This window comes from Eleginops maclovinus, chromosome 2 (assembly GCF_036324505.1).
Source record: "Eleginops maclovinus isolate JMC-PN-2008 ecotype Puerto Natales chromosome 2, JC_Emac_rtc_rv5, whole genome shotgun sequence".
Taxonomy (NCBI): domain Eukaryota; kingdom Metazoa; phylum Chordata; class Actinopteri; order Perciformes; family Eleginopidae; genus Eleginops; species Eleginops maclovinus.
The window spans coordinates 2,319,026-2,338,895 of NC_086350.1; the positions used below are offsets into that span (position 1 = coordinate 2,319,026).

The 19,870-nt window shown below is 42.8% G+C and overlaps 1 protein-coding gene across 1 annotated transcript in view; it reads right to left on the bottom strand.

Annotated features, from left to right (window-relative positions):
- The window catches only part of grm8b (glutamate receptor, metabotropic 8b), a 113,539-nt gene that overhangs the window by 17,002 nt on the left and 76,667 nt on the right, over nt 1-19,870 (bottom strand). Inside the window, exons 7-9 of the mRNA XM_063873925.1 lie at nt 19,280-19,480; nt 5,635-5,774; nt 4,325-5,260 (exon numbers count right to left, since the gene is read on the bottom strand). Coding sequence (XP_063729995.1) covers nt 4,325-5,260; nt 5,635-5,774; nt 19,280-19,480 — 1,277 coding nt within the window. The remainder of the gene's footprint in view (nt 1-4,324; nt 5,261-5,634; nt 5,775-19,279; nt 19,481-19,870) is intronic.

Below are 19,870 nucleotides of genomic sequence, written 5' to 3' on the forward strand. Positions count from 1 at the left end.
GTATCGGAAATGTCTCCGATACGGCCAAAAATGCTGGCATTGGTATCGGCGAGTAGAGTCCAGGCACCGATCCGATACCGTAATTTATTAAAATAGGAATCTAGTTACTGTTAGCTCTGACACAGTCCTTCTTCACCGCTGAAACAGTTGCGCTGTGCTGCCATCTGCAGCCTGCAGTTTTAGAGGGGCGAAGAAGAACTGATCACCTGACACCTGTTACACAAGGAGCTAGCACTAGCGTATCACGTCAGCGGTGTGGCAATATTTTACGCTGGATGCTCCCACCAGCAACACTGCGACATGCAACATATGCCAAGACAAAATTTCGAGGGGTGGCACGAGTGTTGCTAATTTCAACACCAGCCACTTGATTAAACACCTGAAGACGCGTCACGCTAAAGAGCACGACAAATTTACCAAAGCAAAGGGGGAAAAGAAGGACGAGCTGCAACAGCAAACTCTGGAAACTGCCTTCCAGCGACGAGATAACTTCCCAAAAGACAGCCCAAAAGCAACAAAGACAACAGACAAAATTGTGGAATTTATTGTCCTGGATGACCAACCCCTGTCTGTCGTTGAATACGTGGGATTTCGCCGGTTAATGGAGCATTTGGAGCCAAGGTACTGTTTGCCAGGTCGTAAATATAAGTCCGAAACTGCGCTACCCAAATCACACGAGGCAGTTAGGGAACACATTTCGTGTATGCTTAAAGACGTGCATGCAATCAGCTTTACCACGGACATTTGGAGCTCCGACACGTGCCCCATGTCTTTGATAAGTTTAACATCGCACAAGTATCGGAATCGGTATCGGGAGGGGAAAAAATGGTATCGGAACCTCTCTAATACAGACCATATACTTTTATGTGTATTTTGGCCAAGGTGCGGTGGAAACAGACAGGTTTTCAGTCCGTGACATACAATGAGTTGACTCTATGATGTCCTAATATCAATGGGAAGCTCTTACCTCCATTTAGGAACCATCAAGGCAAACAGGTGTGTTTTTGTTGAGAGAGAAACTCTTACAGCACTACAAATTTCACTTAATTAAGCAACTCAGACATAAGTATTTGTTAAACGGCTTGTTCGAACGATATGAAAACCCCTCAGCCTCGCAGCCGGTTGAAAAACAGCCGAACAGAAGACTCAACAGATTCCACTAAATAATGAAGATAATGCCCGAGGTGTTTGTTGAGTTTCTCTCCACAATTAACAGTGTTGACGCTCCAAGGCCGGCAAATAAACAGTCTGTCTGCTGCCGGGTAATCACAGAGAGAGCCTGTGAAAAAACATTTCTTATGTGGATATAAAAAGGTGCGTTCTGTGGCTTCTTGCTGCAGAGACTTTGTGCAGAAGAAGTGACATCTGTCTGCAGACTTATGTATACTCTGGGGTTGGTGGGGGGGGGGGGGGGGGGGGTTACTGTAGGCTTCTTGATGCAACACCTCGGTTCGTTTGGGGACAGTGATGCAATCTTCATCTGAGCATGTCTGAACCTGCTGCTTCAGTCACTTATCTGGGTAAAGAATAACCCCAAAATAACCCAAAAACTGCTGTTGTCCGTTTCTGGTCCTCATAAGATCAGAGTCTCAGATGCAACCTGGACTCTCGAGTTACTCAGTCGCTCTTGAAACTCTAGTCTGGACTTTATTTGAAGTCCCCAAATGTCTGTTTTGTGATTAACATTTACACAGGATGAGAATGATCTGTATTTTACTCGAATGATCCCCAAGATATGAAGCCAAAGCATAATATCCGCTCAATTTAAAATGATGTAATATTTATATCAAATATTCTATGAAATAGTTAATGAGACATTTTAGTCTGGAACAAAGATGGACAGCCTCACCAAATTACTTATAGTCACCATTTACGGTTTAATTTAGAGACTTAAAGAGTGACAGCAGAACTATAATGCTCATTTACTGGTTCATACTGGTATTTTGTCCCTCTACTGGGACATGTATCCATGCTTTGATGTTCAGAAAGCTCTTTACGTTTCTCATCCTGCCTGTGCTGCAGCACCTCTTTTCACCCTCTGTCTGAAACCAGAGCCCTGAGTCTGCTCTGATTGGTTAGCTCGCCGGGATTGTTCAACTAGTTCCGTAGTGATGTCATCATGTTTCGGAACTAAGGGAAGTACATTAATCCTGATTTCTCAAATGTTCTGTTGCCAAGTGTTACATAGTGATGTCACAGGAAATAAACAAAGGAGTCCAATGGAGGCGTTTTAAGGCTGATTATCTGAATTGAAAATCAGTTGACATGTTTACATTAACAATCCGGAAAATAACTAAACAGTAGCGGAAGAAAAGAAGACTGATGGACTAAGTTTGGAGGAGATAGCAGTGAATCGCTCCACCTGTCCTCTCGAACTCCCCACTGACAGGATAATGAGCCTAATCCTCCATCTGGCACCTCGTTTACAGCAAACCCAACCCGAAAACTGTTGTCTGAATGAGCTAAATGTAATGCTGCTGTAATTAGTTCTGTGTCGGCTGCGGAGCTGGCAGCGCTGAGCCTGTGGTGATCAGAATCTAATCAATCATCAATCATTCACAACGCAGTAACTAAGTCATGAGTGCATCCTGAAACTAAAGCTAATCCCAACAGATATTAGACACAGAGCTTCTCCATGATTAACAGCTAACTGAAGGCTACTCAGGAGTCTAGTCTTCATTCATTTCTTTGTGAGAGTTTGAATCACTGTTCAGATGCGGATCGCCATTTCAAAACAGAACAGAACACGTGTGAGGGAATGGGTTTGTATTTGCTCTAACAAGGCTGCCCATGTTAGCATGTCCAGCTAACTAGCCTATAGTACTAGCTAGCATGTACTTTCAGTGCCATGCAATTATTTTGTAGGCCAACTATTCCTAAACCCTAAAAGTCCCGTTGACTTATTACCATTTACCCTAGAACAAATCACCAAGTATACACTGCCCATGCAACAAGCATTTTGTCCTATAAATGAAACTGTAATACTTAAATTGCTCCATCCTGCGATCCATGTATGCTGCCTTTATTTCTTTGACCATAGTGCTTACTTACGAGTGTTTTAGTCAAAGACTTGGACTACCTCTCAAAACAATAGTCCTCAAACTAGCTATGGCGAGAGTTGATCAAATCGACAACCATTAGATTTATTTATGAATTCTGAATGTCCGTGCTTGCACTAGTGTTTTTCATCTGAAACGTTTTGAGATTTGACGGAGCAGGGTGTACTTTTACTAGTCCTTTCATTAGAGATGTGTCTGTTGTCTGTGTTTGTTTTATCTGCAAACTAAATCTACCTACGGGTACAAATAAAAAAACCTAAATCTATCAAACAAAAGCACCTGGATGACCATTTTTCAGTTTTCCATTTTGACAATCTGGATAGAAGATAGAATGGGAGGATGAAACCCTCTTTATTGTCACATACATGCACACAGCAGAGCACACACAGTGAAATGTGTCCTCTGCATTTAACCCATCCTAGTACTAGGTGCAGTGGGCAGCTATCGTGCAGCGCCCGGGGAGCAATGGGGAGGGGGGGATTGGAGGTGTCCGGTGCCTTGCTCAATGGCACCACAGCAGGGCCTAGGAGGTGAACTGGGACCTCTCCAAGTAGCAGTCCACTTTCCATATTTCAAGTCTGTTCGGGACTTGAACCGGCGACCCTACGATTCCCAGTCCAAGCCCTTACTGACTGAGCCACTGCTGGACAATCTCAATCAAATGTCCACTTACCCGCTTGTTCAACTAATAAGTTAGCCTTGGTTTGAGGTTGTTTTATCCAACTGCTTTTTCCTAAATATGCAAGCTTCAAGAGAAAGCATACACATGTTCTTTGGAAACATTGAAGGTTTTAACATCTGCTGTTCTCTGGCAACTGAGAAAACACTGTCCTATTTCCATTCTTTCATGTGAATTAAAGGTCAGGAACAAGCCAGTAATTGGACGTTGAGTTATTTGTATTTTTTTACCAAATTCCATAGTGACGAAGCTTGCTCGAGCGTATTGAATCGCCATGGACCTTTCCAAACAATGGTACGTTGATTAAGCAAGCATTCCCAGCTCACAGCATGAGTGGGATTAGTGAAGCCTTTACTGTACTACTTATTTAAGGATATTTTTTGGTTGTCATATCAAGGTTTCAAGATATACATATAGGAGCTTTAACAGCACAAACAGCAGGACTTTCAGCGTCACACAGATACACAGAGTAGGCCTGTGTGTATCTGTAGATGCTGCGGTTTCCATTTATAAACTAAACCCAGCTGCAGGGCTGAACATTACATAAAACATGACAGTACATTATTTATCAAAGAGGCACACTCACCCGCTCCGCTGACTGTGCCGTGCCGAAGAAGATGGGGATGAAGGCGAGCCAGATGATGCAGGTTGTGTACATAGTAAATCCAATGGGTTTGGCCTCGTTGAAGGTCTCTGGCACGCCACGCGTCTTGATGGCGTAAACAGTGCATGTGACCATCAAGAGAATGCTGTATCCCAGCGAGCAGATGAGCGACAGGTCGGAGATATCGCACTTGAGGACGCCGCGAGCGTTTGAGGGATCCTGCGTACGCTGCTCGCCGTAGTCCACAAAGGTGTGCGGCGGGTCGGCGGCGAACCACACGAGGACGCCCAGCAGCTGGACTGAGATGAGGGAGAAGGTGATGACCAGCTGGGAGGCCGGGGAGATGAACCGCGGCGCCGTCACCGCCTTCTTGCCCTGCTCGAAGATGCGGTGGATGCGGTTGGTCTTGGTGAGAAGTGCAGCGTTGCTAAAGCACATGCCGAGGCCCAGGAAGATGCGTCGGAAGGAGCACACGACCACATCGGGTGCGGCGATCATGGGGAAGGTGATGATGTAACACAGGAAGATGCCTGTCAACAGCACGTAGCTCATCTCCCGCCCTGAGGCGCGCACAATGGGGGTGTCATTGTAGCGGACGAAGGTGACGATGGCAAACGTGGTAGCGATGATGCCGAGGATGGAGATGAAGACGGGGAACAGCGCCCAGGGCGAGCTCCACTCCAGCTTGATGATGGGGATGGCCTGGCAGCTGGTGCGGTTCTGGTCGGGTCTTTTCTCGTAGGGGCAGAGCTCGCAGGTGAACTCGCTGGCCTGGAAATGGTATCCCTCGCAGCGCTCGCAGTGCCAGCAGCACGGGACGCCCTTCACCACCTTCTTCCTTTCGCCCGTCTGGCAGGGCAGGCTGCACACCGAGACAGGCAGGGAGGAGTCGCCTGTCGTCCACTGGAGGGTCTCCATCTGAGGACAGAGGGAGGAAACAGAATCAGAAACAGGTTTATTACCTAGGAACCAGGCTGGTTAACATTACGCTTAGAAGCCCAACAATCAGCTCAGCAACATCAGAACCTTTTATTCTATCCTTAATGGAAGAAAGCAATGTCCTTAAGTTGGACAAATCAAGATCATTTTACTTGTACCACTTGATACCAATATTTTAACGAGTCAGTTGACCTTGATTTGACATCGTTCCATCCCACTTGTTGTTGGTAAGTTCCCCAACCTCTTCAATAAACATGTGGAAGTATTCTTGGGCAAGATACTGAACCCCAAATTCCCCATAGGCAGGTCCAATGATGGGTGACAAAATATAAAGATTGGCTATTGTTCCTTACCGTCAGATGCAGCTGATTGGTCCAGTGTCCGATGACCTTGTACTCGGCATTTAACGTGCTGTTCATCTGATACTGGAAGATGTCGTAGCGTCCAGGAGCGTCGCCGTTCTCGTTAAACATGACCGGAGTCCCTGCACTTCCTGTAGAAACACAAAGAAAGAATACATACTGAGTTTGAACCTTGTTGATTAACATTTGCGTAGCTCGGACGGTAAGTTTACATCTTCGGGTTTGTTTCCCGCTACTGTATTTCTCCAGACTCCTTTATCCTACCTCATTGGTGAAGTGGGGAAACCTACATTTGGCCTCCATTTTATCTGACAGGTTGCTAAATGATTAGGGTTGGAAATCCCTCGAGGCTCCAGGATAAGATATTACTGTATCACAAATCTTATCGCAATTTGACACATTTTTCAATAACGTCTTGAATCATATTACCGTTCTGCAGCTGCAGTTTGTCAACACCTGTGTTATCTAATAAGACAACATTTGCAGTCTGTTTATCGCACATCCCTCCTTCTTATTGCAACAGTAAAATGTGCATTTGAGATAATGGATTGTTTGTTTTACAGTCTACATAATCCAATTTATCAGAATGCATTCACGTTAGAAGCCTAATTTGTACGTATAATATCCATAGTTTATATAAAAGAGCTGAATCTTTTCATCAATAAAATATCACTGCACTTTCTACTGATTGGCTCCTGGTGTTGTCACTCAAAACGCTCAATCACCTCAAGAAAATGTGAAATGCACAAGACACAATTATCCCAATTGAGGCGTAGAATATGCGTACATGTTCAGCCATATTTTCCAAAACGTGTTGTAGATCACACTGCAGGAAGTGTGTTCCTACGACGTGCACTCATCTGGAGATATTGGGGGTTTGTTATCCTGCTCCAGGACTCTCCAGGAGAACTGAACCATCAAACTGTGTTTAACGGTTGACCTGCTCTGCCGTGTTAGACAGATACTCTTGATTGATTTTTCTTATTCAGTGGAAAGGCATCTTGACTGAATCCGTTCTAACTGACATTAATCCAAACTGACCACAGTCACTGTTCTCTGCCCAGTGTGTGGCGAACAGCATTTCTGTATCGGCATGTGTTGTCTCCTGAAGCAGTGACGATGCAGGTTTTCCTCAGCGTGACTCATCTTATCACAGTTTCCTCGCCAAATCGTCAATAAAACAGCCACACAAACACCCTGCTGCCGTATTGACTAAATCCTGCCAATTTAATCCCTCATGCTGTCTGACACTGTTCACATTAATATCATTTTTACAACCAACGTCTAAAAAGGGACGACATCGTAGATCCTGATGTAAAAGCCTTGTGGTTTCTCACCTGGGATACTGGTTCCTCCCTTTAATTTGATATATATTTATATACATTTTGTACCACTGTTTCTAATATTCATGAAAAATACTGATAAATATGAATTGCTCATCAAATAAAATGTGAAAAAAATAACTTTGGTAGGCGGTTTTTTTTTGGGGGGGGGGTAATTTTTTTGTCCGGATCAAAAAATAAAATAATGGAAAGTTAGTTGGACTCATTTTTGAAAACCCCATAAATGATATTCCAATATAATGCACATTTATGAAGTCTACTGAACATACAGTGTATGTTGATTTAGATGATCGTCACAGTGACGTTCATATCCTAAAGATCCTCACAACTGTCGAGGGGAATTAAATGCCAACTAGACTACTTTTTAAAATACAATAATGAGGATGTTTTACTTAATGACACCTTTCACTTTTGCATCTGGGGCAAGTTGTATAGTGTTCTGATGTTGTCGACACAAAGAGTAAACGCATATAAGAATCATTCAAAGTGGAGTGACACTTTCAGAACGCTTTGCAGGTGGTCTAAAACGCATCCTGTATTTCATCAGTCTTCATACATCACAAACAAGGCCCCAAGTGTTCAAACATTACCAAGAAGAGCTGAATGTTCATTTAATCCTTCTAACGTTGGTGTTTTGTTTTCAGATGCAGCTTCTTTTTCTTGCGCCTGCTGTATTCACTGTATTGGTATTTTTGTGGCTCAGTACTCCTTCACTGCGGGGCAAATTCAACACCGGGGACGGCATAGTCTCTGGAAGCAGATTAGTTTAGCATCTTTGAGGCCGAGACGAAGAGCAGCAGATTGAAGCTAAAGAGAAGAACAACAAACAAATAAATAAGTCTGATTTATAATGAAGTGAGTGGGCGTCGGTTTGATTCAATCCTGCCCCGATTTCCTTCTTCTTCCTTCACAAGTTACATCAGCGTGGCGATGAATCACAGAAACTAGCCTCAGGGTGCAGAACCCCCACCCAACCAGCACCACCTCGTCCTCTACACCCCCACTTTCCTTCACTTCATTTCACTCTAGAGAATCTGTTGATACAGAATTAACATTGTCGCTTCACATTATTGCCAAACATGGTAATCACGACCACTCTGTGGTGACACATGCTGCAGCTTTGTCATTAAACACAATAAGACAAATCCGTTGAACCCGGGAAAGAAGCTATTCGGGGGAAAACCTGACCACTGGATGCACCTTTAAGCTCAAACAACACACACTTATGGGTATTTTAGGCTAAATAAATAAAGAATCGTTATAGAAAACAAGAATAAAAGGCGGCAAACAGAAAGTCTTCCGCCTGGATTTAAAAGAACCTGCAATTTTCTGGGAGATGATTCCAGATATATAGAGCGTAATACCTAACACGGCTTCTCAAAGTTAAAGGGGCCCCATCTGGCTCATTTGCAGGTTTCACATATGCATTTGGTGCCTCTACTGTCTTGTTGGTGTTTTTAAATGCTCCTCTTTGGCTAAAAAAACAACTACATCCATTTTGTCTTTATTTTATTGAAGACCATTCGGACATATCCAGGAATTCATTTGTTCAATGCTCAGAGCACGTATTGGACCATAGTTGAAAGTCTAAAAATGAAGTACATTGATGTGTCTTCTGCTTAATTCTGGTATCTTAAATTTGAGCTTGTTGACGACTGTGGATATTAAAAAGAAGAGGCCCCAGATCGGTGCCTTGAGGAACTCCACATGTAAGTTTCAATGGATGCAAATTGTCCTTCTTAGTTCTGATGCAACAAAAACTAAATACAGAAACCCTCGGCTTGGTTTAGGTCAGTGTTTGTCAGCCACTCAAATACTTGTTACCATTTGCGATTTCACCATAAATACTCGCTCAAGGTGTCAAGTTAACTTTTTTTCCAGACTCTTGTTAGCCTGCATGCCGCCAGTGATGGCACAGCTGTGATTTGTCATTAAATGAGAGCAGAGAGAGACCCGGTTCTCCATTAATCCACTTGTTCGGCCTGAATGGATCCGACAACAGCAGCAGCAGCAGCAGCAGCAGCAGCAGCAGCAGCAGCTCCTCCGTGTTGACAGAAAGTGTGTGTCGCTGCGAAACACAGCAGAGCGAGGCCTCAGTTTTATTGAACTGGTCCTCCGGTATCGATCGTTTTCTGGGAGACCTTGGCGGGCTGCGTGGGCGGACCGGTCCATTCATCTGTGCGATAATACCTCCACGCTCGTACCTCACATCCTCACTCTGACTGCTCGCTCAGCTTCCTTCACTCCTTGTTCAAGTGTTATGTTGGTGGGTCGATTTAAATCTCCACACCTGATGACTTCTACATTTTTCTCAATCATTCCTTTCACACATTTTGATCTCACATGCAGAAGGGAGAGAAGTACTCAGACATTTTACTTAAAGACGACGTATTCTGCTCATTTTCAGGTTCATATGTATATTGTGTGTCTCCATGCTTTAATGTTCAAAACGTGCTTCAATATTCTCAAACTGCCTGTGCTGCAGCATCTCTTTTCAACGTCTGTCTGGAAAAAAAAACCCATATAACAACTACAGGAGAGGAAAAACCCCAAAAAGGCACAACAGGGACCTTCCAGCGCTGCTCAGATGTACAGGGAAATATTCCCCTGTTCACTGAAGCTTAATATATCTAAATAAAGTTGAATCTGCTTTCACCGTATTGCTGACGGGGCAGAATGTTAATGATGGTAGATCACAGTAGGTGGCTGCTAATTTTGTTATACCCTCAAATCATATTTCATCTTTTCAGAAAGAGCGATAAAAGAAGCCCCATGAAAGAACACACTCTTCAGCTTTGCAAACAGAAGGAAACCTGCAGGAGGTTAGGGGTTGAAAAGTTGCTGAGGGTCATCAAATGTTGTTGCGTGCAGAAGTCAATGTGCACCACCTCCTGTAATGATTGCATTTTAAGTGAAGTTAAGGTTTTTCCTTTTTCTGTAGTGTGGGATATACATTTTAGTGCATGTAAATGGTCTGCAAAGGCTACAATCACTGTGTTCCCTCCAGAGGGGTTTCTCTCTCGCACACATTTTTTCTCTGCATCCACATTAATCCGGATATTCACTACAGATATAGAAAGGATATTTCTGTTTTCAGCCCTCCATCCTCACTATGCGTTGGCATGTTTTCTTACCCAAACATGAAGCATTTCAAAGTGTCTCCAAAGAAAATCAATTTAGCAAATCCCTTTCATTGTTAACCGGGAAAACAGGGCTGACAGCAGGCCATGAATCTCTGTACCTGAGGTATTTTCCGCACAGAGGGCGTTTGTTTTCCTGATAACAGCCTGTTGGACAAATGGGACATTTTTGGGACTATCGGGGTGTTGGGGTAATGGGCCATCAGAACAATTGCATGGCACCTCTGGTTCAGGGGCTGTGTCAGTGGTAAATAACTATGGAGACAAATGCCTTTCTAAACTCAGTATGGCTGATCACACAGTTCAGCTCCTGTCTGGATTTGGTCAGAAGACAGAGTGATCGTAAAATAAGTTTATGATTGTATCACCGCTGAAGAGCAACGAGGGGATAACGGCTGATTAGCAGGCAGTATTTATTAGCCAGGAGTAAATCACAGCATCACACAGCGTAAGACATAAGATGTGATGAGAGCGGCTTCATGGACTTTATTACAACAGCTCAATCGATGAGAAACCAAAACAGCCGGGACTAAGAGGACTAACTGGACTGAGTCCGTCCAGCTCTGTGATGAGACAGATTTAAATGTTTTTGATCGGGTGTTTTGTTTGTAGTTCGCCACTTTAAACGAGGCAGAGCGGGAAGAGGGAAGAGAAGTCATTTCGGAGTCGTTTTGTGTCCCAGAGGTCATTTTAATGCAACTTTTCGGTCTCTTTGTAGTCATTCTACGTCTCATATAGGCCGATTAGTCCCTTTGATGTTGTTTTGTGTCTCTTTACGGTCATTTAACGTCTCTTATTGCGTCCCTTTTAGATCTTTAAGCTTGTTTTGTGACTCTTCCTAGTTAATTTGCATGTCTTTAAGGTTGTTTAGTGTCTCTACCTGGTCATTTTCTGTCTCTTGAGGGTTGCTTTGTGTCTCTTTGTGGTCATTTTAAGTGTCTTTCTTATTCTTACATGTCTTTTTGATTGAAATGTTCTAGTTGTGGTAGAGACCTGATCACTTTTCCCCCCATTTCTCTGCCCGAAGGCTTGTTCAGTGACCCATCCCTGCCTGTTAAAGCAGTGGATGTGTTTCGAGTACACAGATGAAAAACGCATCTTTAAAAATAACACGGCTGTGCGTGACAATAATCAAACTAGGTCTTTTGTTCAAGCTGCCGTTAACTCATCCATCTGCCCCAAAGGTTTCTATGAATGCCGCTGTTCAGAGAGAGGAGAGGATTTTAAGGAGAGGATCCAGACACTGGGATAACATGGTGAACTCCGAGCATGTTGAATGTTAAACACAATATAAAGACGTTATAGTACTGTTCTTTTTATCCCAATTTCCTCTTCAATTTACAGGACGATATTATTTCTTTAGTCCTGTAAATGACCTCGTTAAATTCCCACATTGAAACCTTAAGATAGATGTGTTTTTTACAGTTATTTTGTATTTCTATATATTCTGAATCGTTGAAATCGTAGTTTTTTTCGTCATAATTTTTGAGGTCTTAGATCAAGAAATGCTATTTTAAAACCATGTCCTTAATAATCTTTGCTTTCTGCCTTCTCGCTTCAGCTCATTTGCTTGTTTTGCACCTTGTCTGAATCAATGGTCTGTAGTATATCTAATGTTATGTAAAATAAGTCCTTTATTCCTGGAGTTCACGCAGTGCTGGCTAAGCTCTCTGCTGGTGCTTTGTTCAGCAGTTTATAAAAAGCTGTCCATTTGAAGTGAAGTCACAGCGGGGGGCGAGCTCTTCACATACTCATCACTTCCGCCTCCCTCCCATTGCTGTGCTATGTTCATACAGGACATTACAATAGGCCTTAACGCAGCGAGCGCTAATACGCTAACAGCCGCAAAAGCGTCTCGATTAGCCTCGCGATGCTCCGCTAAAAATAAGCACACGGGCGAGCAGAACACGGGTGAGTTAGCGATTAGCCCCGTCCCCCCCCCCCCGTCCCCCCCTACCGTTCGCCACTCAGCCATCGCTTCGTACTGGACTCGCTGCATTCCAAATCATGGCATTATGGGTAACCCCGCTGCCCGGCGTTCAGAGAAGCGAACAGTGAAGCAGCTCCAGTTTGATTTGTGTCAACGTTTGATTTATGAGAGGGTTCAACCGAGCATGCTGTTCACAGATTCACGCAGGAGAGACCTAATGACGTGAGCGTGTGTGTGTGTGTGTGTGTTTAATAAGCTCAATCAGGCACAAAGCCACATGCCGCTGAGTGAGGGTTCATCACGCACGTGTGCCGCTGCAGACGCTGAAACCTGGAGATGTTCTGGAGGCTGCAGATTCACTGCTTATCCCCAGCAGGTCATCACTGAGGCCATTACATTAATAAATGAAGGCGCTCTCTGATACTCCCGTAGAGTCCAGCTGAGTATGTCAGGTGGTTTCCCTCGGGAGAGATGAAATCAGATAATAAAGGTACTTTAGTACTGAACTACGTTTCAGCACTTTTAAGACTTCAAATTGATTCAAATCCAACAAAGTGGTCCTTCATTAGAACGCAACAAGGCATCAAGAGAACAATTTACAAGAGTGTGTGTTCTTTGGATAGATGGATGGATGGATGGATGGATGGGTGGGTGGGTGGGTGGGTGGGTGGGTGGGTGGGTGGGTGGGTCGGTCGGTGGGTGGGTGGGTGGGTGGGTGGGTGGGTGGGTGGGTGGGTGGGTGGGTGGGTCGGTCGGTCGGTCGGTCGGTCGGTGGGTGGGTGGGTGGGTGGGTGGGTGGATGGATGGATGGATGGATGGATGGATGGATGGATGGATGGATGGATGGATGGATGGATGGATGGATGGATGGATGGATGGATGGATGGATGGATGGATTTTTTTGTTGCAGCAGCATAATAATAATAAGGCAATGTAATTACAATAAAATAGCATTTAAAAAGAGAGTAAAAAATATACATTTGGGAGAAAAAACTACAGAAAATATAAACAAAACCTAATATAGAGCAGCAGGATATTATACATACAGTAAGTTCATTCTTTCTGTCGATTTTTGTTCTTTATTTATCAATTTGTAATAAAAACGATAATAATAGCAAGAAAAACAAATCCTCTGAAGAGAAGGGAAAGTACAGGATATCGTTCTGCTGAATAAAGCTGGATGTTTTGACAACACAAGAAACAGGTGAGCTGAGTTTTAGCCTTCACATTCACAAAAGCTGCTCCAGACCGGTCTCAATAAGATCCACTTTTTAAATGTCATGGTCATTCAAAATGTTCCTCCAGTAAAAGTAGAAGTACTCAGGGCTTGTACTTGAGTAAAGTAGAAGTACTCAGGTCTTGTACTTGAGTAAAGTAGAAGTACTCAGGTCTTGTACTTGAGTAAAGTAGAAGTACTCAGATTTACCATTTACCATCATTCATCCTAATCTGCCTAGCAACTAAAGGTAGTAAATACATGTAGTGGAGTGGAAGTACACCATCTACCTCTGAATTGTGGTGGAGTAGAAGTAAAAAGTAGCATAACGTGGAAATACTCAAGTAAAGTATAAGTACCTCAAAATTGTACTTAATTGCAGTACTTGAGTATGTCCTTAGTTACTTTACACCTCTGTGTTGAAGTGATGGATAACACTCTCAAAAGACACCAAAAAGGTCCCGCTGTGTAATAATGTGTGCTGGAATTAAAAGCTCAGTCTAGTCTTCAGAAAGCAGAAACACATTTCCTGAATATGCTCCATAATAATATTCTCCTGGGGTTTAATTTTAAAAGATGACTGACTAATCTTCCCGTTTTTGACAAGTTTCCCGTTTCCATTAATTCAGGGCACGAGGGAACTAACTGTTTAATGTTTAAAAAACCACGACGTGCGGACCCCTCAAACCCGACTTTAACTGTGTGCAGATTTACTTTCACTGCCCGGCGGCGGGGGGGGACGACGACTCACTGCTGATTCAATGTTTAATGTCTCTGCTCCTCCTGCAGAAATAACATTCAGCAGCTCCTCACATCCATCAGAGAGACGAATCCCTGCGAGCTCAACCTCCCCCCCCTCCCACACAATCTGCTCAATCTCCACCTCTCTGTTTTGCTTGGCTCCTGTATCTGAGCAGGTAGATATAACAAATTATTCAAATTGAATCGTCTGTCTGCAGGTAGGAGACGGTGGGGCAGGAGGGGAGGTACAGTATGGGGATATAAGGGGAGATCTCCTGTGAGATGATGGGTTATAATTTACAGGAGGACCACGCAGGAGGAGAAGCTACAGGAGACGCCTGTATCGGCCAAAAGATTAGATAGATAGAATGGGAGGATGAAACCCTCTTTATTAGTCACATACATGCACACAGCAGAGCACACACAGTGAAACTGGTCCTCTGCATTTAACCCATCCTAGTACTGGGAGCAGTGGGCAGCTATCGTGCAGCGCCCGGGGAGGGGGGATTGGAGGTGTCCGGTGCCTTGCTCAAGGGCACCACAGCAGGGCCTAGGAGGTGAACTGGGACCTCTCCAAGTAGCAGTCCACCTTCGATATTTCAAGTCTGTTCGGGGACTTGAACCGGCGACCCTACGATTCCCAGTCCAAGCCCTTACTGACTGAGCCACTGCTGGACCACACACAAGGTGATGTCTTTAAATGTCTTGATAACAGATTAGTTCTGATATTTAAAAACCTAATGGCTACAGAGCAGGATGAGGTCCACATGCGAACTTCAATCCTAAAATTAGTCTCAGAATTTAGATTTTTTTTTCTCGAAATGAAAAGAATTAAAAAAATTAATGTTTTTTTTCTTCTAAATTTAGATTTTTTTAAAGAAAATTTATCAAAAAGAAATGGATCAGAACCAATATTTAGAATAATGTGGGTTTTTTCTATTCACAACATTTGGATTTTTTCACAAAATTTGGATTTCGGAATTTAGTTTTTGAATCCAAATGTTTTTCAGATTTCTGACTATCTTCTCAGAATTGCGATTTTTTCCCAGAATTGTATAAATGTATTTCCAGTATTCTGAATGTATTCTCAGAACTCAGAATGGTTCAGATGATCTTTTACTCGGAATCCTGAATTTATTCTCAGAATTCTGAATATTTCTCAAACTTCTTCATTTATTGCATCCTTGGAATTCCGATTCTTTCTCAGAACTTAAACTAAAAGCCACTTTTGGTCAGACTTAAATAATAACTCACATGTGGCCCTAACCCTCTTCCGTAAGTGGCAGCACATCTTTTTAAAAAGTGACTTTAATTGATTATTAAAACCACCAACGAGTCCATTGATAGTTTCCGCTTTATTTAATGGTGATACTGACTCAAGTATTGCAATGAATTGAAGGTACTTGCTCCTTACTCACATCGTGTTCCCTCATTTATCCATTTCAGAGGATACCACGTGTGCTGCACTGAATTTCAGAAGCTTTATTTGTACTTTTTACTTCAATTAGTCAATTTGAGTTTCTTTACAAATCTAGATTGGGGATTATTTCCATTTATTATTATTTTATATAAATCCCTTTCCATGTCTCTTGTTGCCTATGAGTTATTCACTCTTGTTATTCCATTGTGGGATTTGTGAGGGAGTGAGGAGTTATATAGTGTGATTCAGTTGTGTAGATAGACACATTCAGCTTCAACCTTCAACAGACAATCGTTGGACCGTGTTTTTTTTATTTACCTCTTCGAGTAAAAAAAGTTCTCCTCGCAGAGACGTGAAAAGAAAAAGATGGTCTTGGAAGCGTGAACGAGCGAAGCTGAGAGAATCCCACGGACGGCCTTGGTTCATCTTAGTGTTCGAACACAGAGACGACTGAAGGCGAGAAAACCAAGTTCATAAATAATCTCGGCTGTTAGCCAAGATTAACAGCCTCTGGAATATCCAAATAGACCAATCAGAATCAAGTATTCAACTAAGTCATGTAATAAATGAGTCTAAAGTGGATCATCCGGCATCCTGGGAGCTTTTTCCTTCGCTTAATTATGTTTTAATGCTAATTATTTTATACTTTAAGGTGTCGGTGTGTATTTCCTATTTTTTGCAAATGTGTAACAAGCTGTTTGACTTGTATTTATTTACTGTAGCAGCAGGAGGGAAGAGACAACAAATAACAACTTCATCTTGCATATTCTGTGTCTGTGTTTGTGTATCGCAGCTATTAGCTTGGTAAATAATAAGCACAATAAGCTAGAAATGTCCTTTATGAAAAACAACAATCCAGTCCTTTATCCTTTCCGCATTCTCCATGAAAAAGAAAGTCTGCAGAAAACAAATAGCCCCTTAAATTCTCTGTGACATGTGTCATTAGATCTGTAGAATAACGCCTCAGCTCATACTGGGAGGAGTGTGAGATGTAATATCCCACAGCTGTGTGAAGTGACTATTAAAGTTGTGTGAGAGCACACTGCAGCACCGAGCGGAGAATAATGAATCTGGAAGAAAAAGGAGGAAATAAAAAAATCACGACCACCATATTTGGGGTTTAATAACGAGCGGGAGGATTTCCTGACGGCGGCGTCAGCATTCACACTTCCTGCTGACAAAGATCTTTGATGGGGCTTAAAACTGCTGTGACGAGGAGGAACGTGGAGAGGAAGGTGATGAGGAAGATGAAGGAATATGGGAAGGAAATAAAGGAAGGGTTAATGAGGGAAGTGCTCGTTTTGAGGAGGGAAAACAGCCGAATCCGTGTATCATTCGTTCATTTGTTTTTCCGATTTAGTTGAGGATTGAAAAAATGAAAATAGCATTTGATTTCTCGTTTTTCCCATTTCAAAACCAAAACCAGAAATCGGATTACGGTTCGTTTTCTCGTTTTTTCGATTATGCACCCCCAAACGGAAAATGGAAAATGAAACATTCGGATAACAAATCCTGGGAGTGTTAGTTGTCAGGGAAACCGATCGCGAGCCAACAACTGACTCATGCCACAACTGATCTGTAAGGAAACATGGCTAATTTGGAGTCTCACTACGAGATGATAAATCAACTCTTTCTGTCGGGGAAAACTCACGCCGAAATGTCTGAGACATTGAAGAGTATGGGAATTAAGGGGTCCTCGGAGATGTCGGTGAGGAGATTCTGTGGCGACGTTGGGCTGAGACGGAAGGGGCACATCACAGACCAAGAGCTGGAAGAAGCTGTCCTGACAACTAACACTCCCAGGATTTGTTATCCGAATGTTTCATTTTCCATTTTCCGTTTGGGGGTGCATAATCGAAAAAACGAGAAAACGAACCGTAATCCGATTTCTGGTTTTGGTTTTGAAATGGGAAAAACAAGAAATCAAATGCTATTTTCATTTTTTCAATCCTCAACTAAATCGGAAAAACAAATGAACGAATGATACACGGATTCAGCCGCTGGAGAACAAAATCCAAGACGTTGATGAAGGTTCAGGACCTGTTCTCCCACATTCTCGTCCTGCAATTAGTTGAGTTTTATAAAATACTTTCCACCAAGGTTTCAGTTTTAGTAAGATTAGCTTTAGGGTGCGAGAACAGCAAAGTGAGCGCAGTTATTCCCAGAATTTAAAATAGCTCTCCAGTGACGAGACATGAGTAAAATAGCACATTTAAATCCAGGAGTTGTTGACTTTCAAAACGTTCAAAAGCTTTGTCTGAAAATAAGCAAATGTTCAAAATATCGATACCTATTTAAGCCCTTCTGTTACTTTGAAGGTCTCCTATTTTACAAAGTGCACTTTTAAATGTCTTGAATACATTTATATGTCTCCCCTATGTGTAAAGAGTGTCCACATTAAAGGTTGTCTCTCTTTCTCTCCTGATCAAAGTATGTGAAAGCTGCTCAAAAAATGGGTTAGGTTTCGTTTTTTATGGCCACCGGTTTCAGCGGGATGTCTGAAAAGATTAGACGGAAACGTCCAGTTGCTGTTTCTCAAGGTCGTATCCAGGATCATAAGTGAACCCGTGCACCGCTGAGTTTTCTGCACAAAGGGGCGTGGCCAGCAGCAGCTCGTTAGCATTCAAAGCTACGGACACAGAGTTAGCACTTTAGGAACAGGGCTGAAACACAGGGGGTTATGGGATGCTGCAATGATCTGCTTGGTGTTTCAGCCAATCACAGACATGTTCTGTATATATCTGAGACGTGGAATATACTGCTGAAATACGGTATAATACGTGACCTTTAAGAAGGGCTCCTTTAAATACCCTTTAAAAAGTCTTCTGTTATTTTGTGCTTTATTGTCACACTGATTTCATCCAATCCAAATAACTTTATGACTCCAGCAGCCGCTTCCTTTGTTACTGGTTGATTCAAAAGTTCAAAAAGTGGAGAAACTCAAGAAGAAGAAGAAGAGTGTGGAGACACTTTTCGTCCAGAGAACTTGTTTGTACTTTAACAGAATTAAAGTTGTTGACTGTGGAGGAGGTGATTCTTCAAACTCACAGCAAACCAAATGGCTCCATCACAAGATCTACAGTCCTGCGAAACCAATAACCCCACATCAAATGTTCTGATTAACTTGATTACTATGCCTTTGTTAAACCTAAAGTTTCTTCAGACTTTCAAAAAGTTAACGCTAATAAGAATCATGCTTAGTGTTCGTTCTCTGTCACATCATTTACCTACATTTGACTCATTTTGCCAACTTGTAACTAACTTCTGAGGCGATAAACCCCACCTCTAGGAGCGGTTCAGCCCTTAGTATGTTTTCTGTATGTGGCCCTCAGTGAAAAAGGTTTGGACACCCTTGCCTTAGACTAATAACGGTCTCTGATTGATTGATAACAATAATATAAGACAAGCGTTTTGAGGAGTGGTGGGACAGGAAGGTCTGTCATCACAGTCAGAGGGTTTTACCAGCAGCTGAATTATGCAAAGAGGTTTCCAGCTCTCTTAAAACTAACGGACCCAAAGATTAAAACCAGTAAAAAACAGTGAAGCAGTTTCACATGAAAATTATATTTCCCCCTGGGAACAAAGGACGGCGGGGCCACGAGTTAAAGGCTAACGTTAGCTCAGCTGATCACTCTGAATACGTATAATCTTTAAGATGAATAAAATGTTTCTTCTGGAATAAATTGAATGAATGAAATCAGAAGGAAAGAGTCTTCCGATAAAATGACACTAATTGTGAGTCTGTTGAGTATATCTTAAAGCTATGGCCATACAGTCCCATTGCAATAAATGTAACTGAGTGAGGGTGAATGAGGATGAAGGTAATAAAGCAGCAGCAGTTCGTACCGTTGAAGGCGACGGCGCGGACGTGTGCCAGCAGCTCCTTGCCGTCGATGTTGGCCATGCGCGGGCAGAGGCCGGGGTATCCGGCGCAGAGCTCCCGATGCATGTGGTGCAGAGCGTGGGCCATGGCGTACACGGCGTCCATCACGAACTGGACCTTCCCCTCCTGCTCGTAGGTGGAGTCCCGGCCCACTTTCTCCAGCGCTGAAACAACAATCAAACACTGAGGTAAAAAAACACACAATGGATTGGGATCGAAAGCTTGTTCAATTCGTGAGAGACTATTACAGCTCCAGAACAACTATTGACTGGATCTTGGGTTTCCAAAATGAAGCATTAAATATCGACATCTAGTTTAAAGCCAATATGATCATCATCCTCAGTTTGTTTGTCTGTTGGCAGGATCTCTGAACAAAAAGGGTCCAATTTAGATGAAATCTGGGGGAAGGATGAAGCACAAGCTGAGGAAAAAGGCACAACATTTGCAGCTGATCTGAATCATATATCTCGGGAATCAAGCAACATATGTTTGTGCTTCTTTCATTGAAAAGAAATCTGTCCCATACAGGAAAATCCACATGAACACCTCATCAG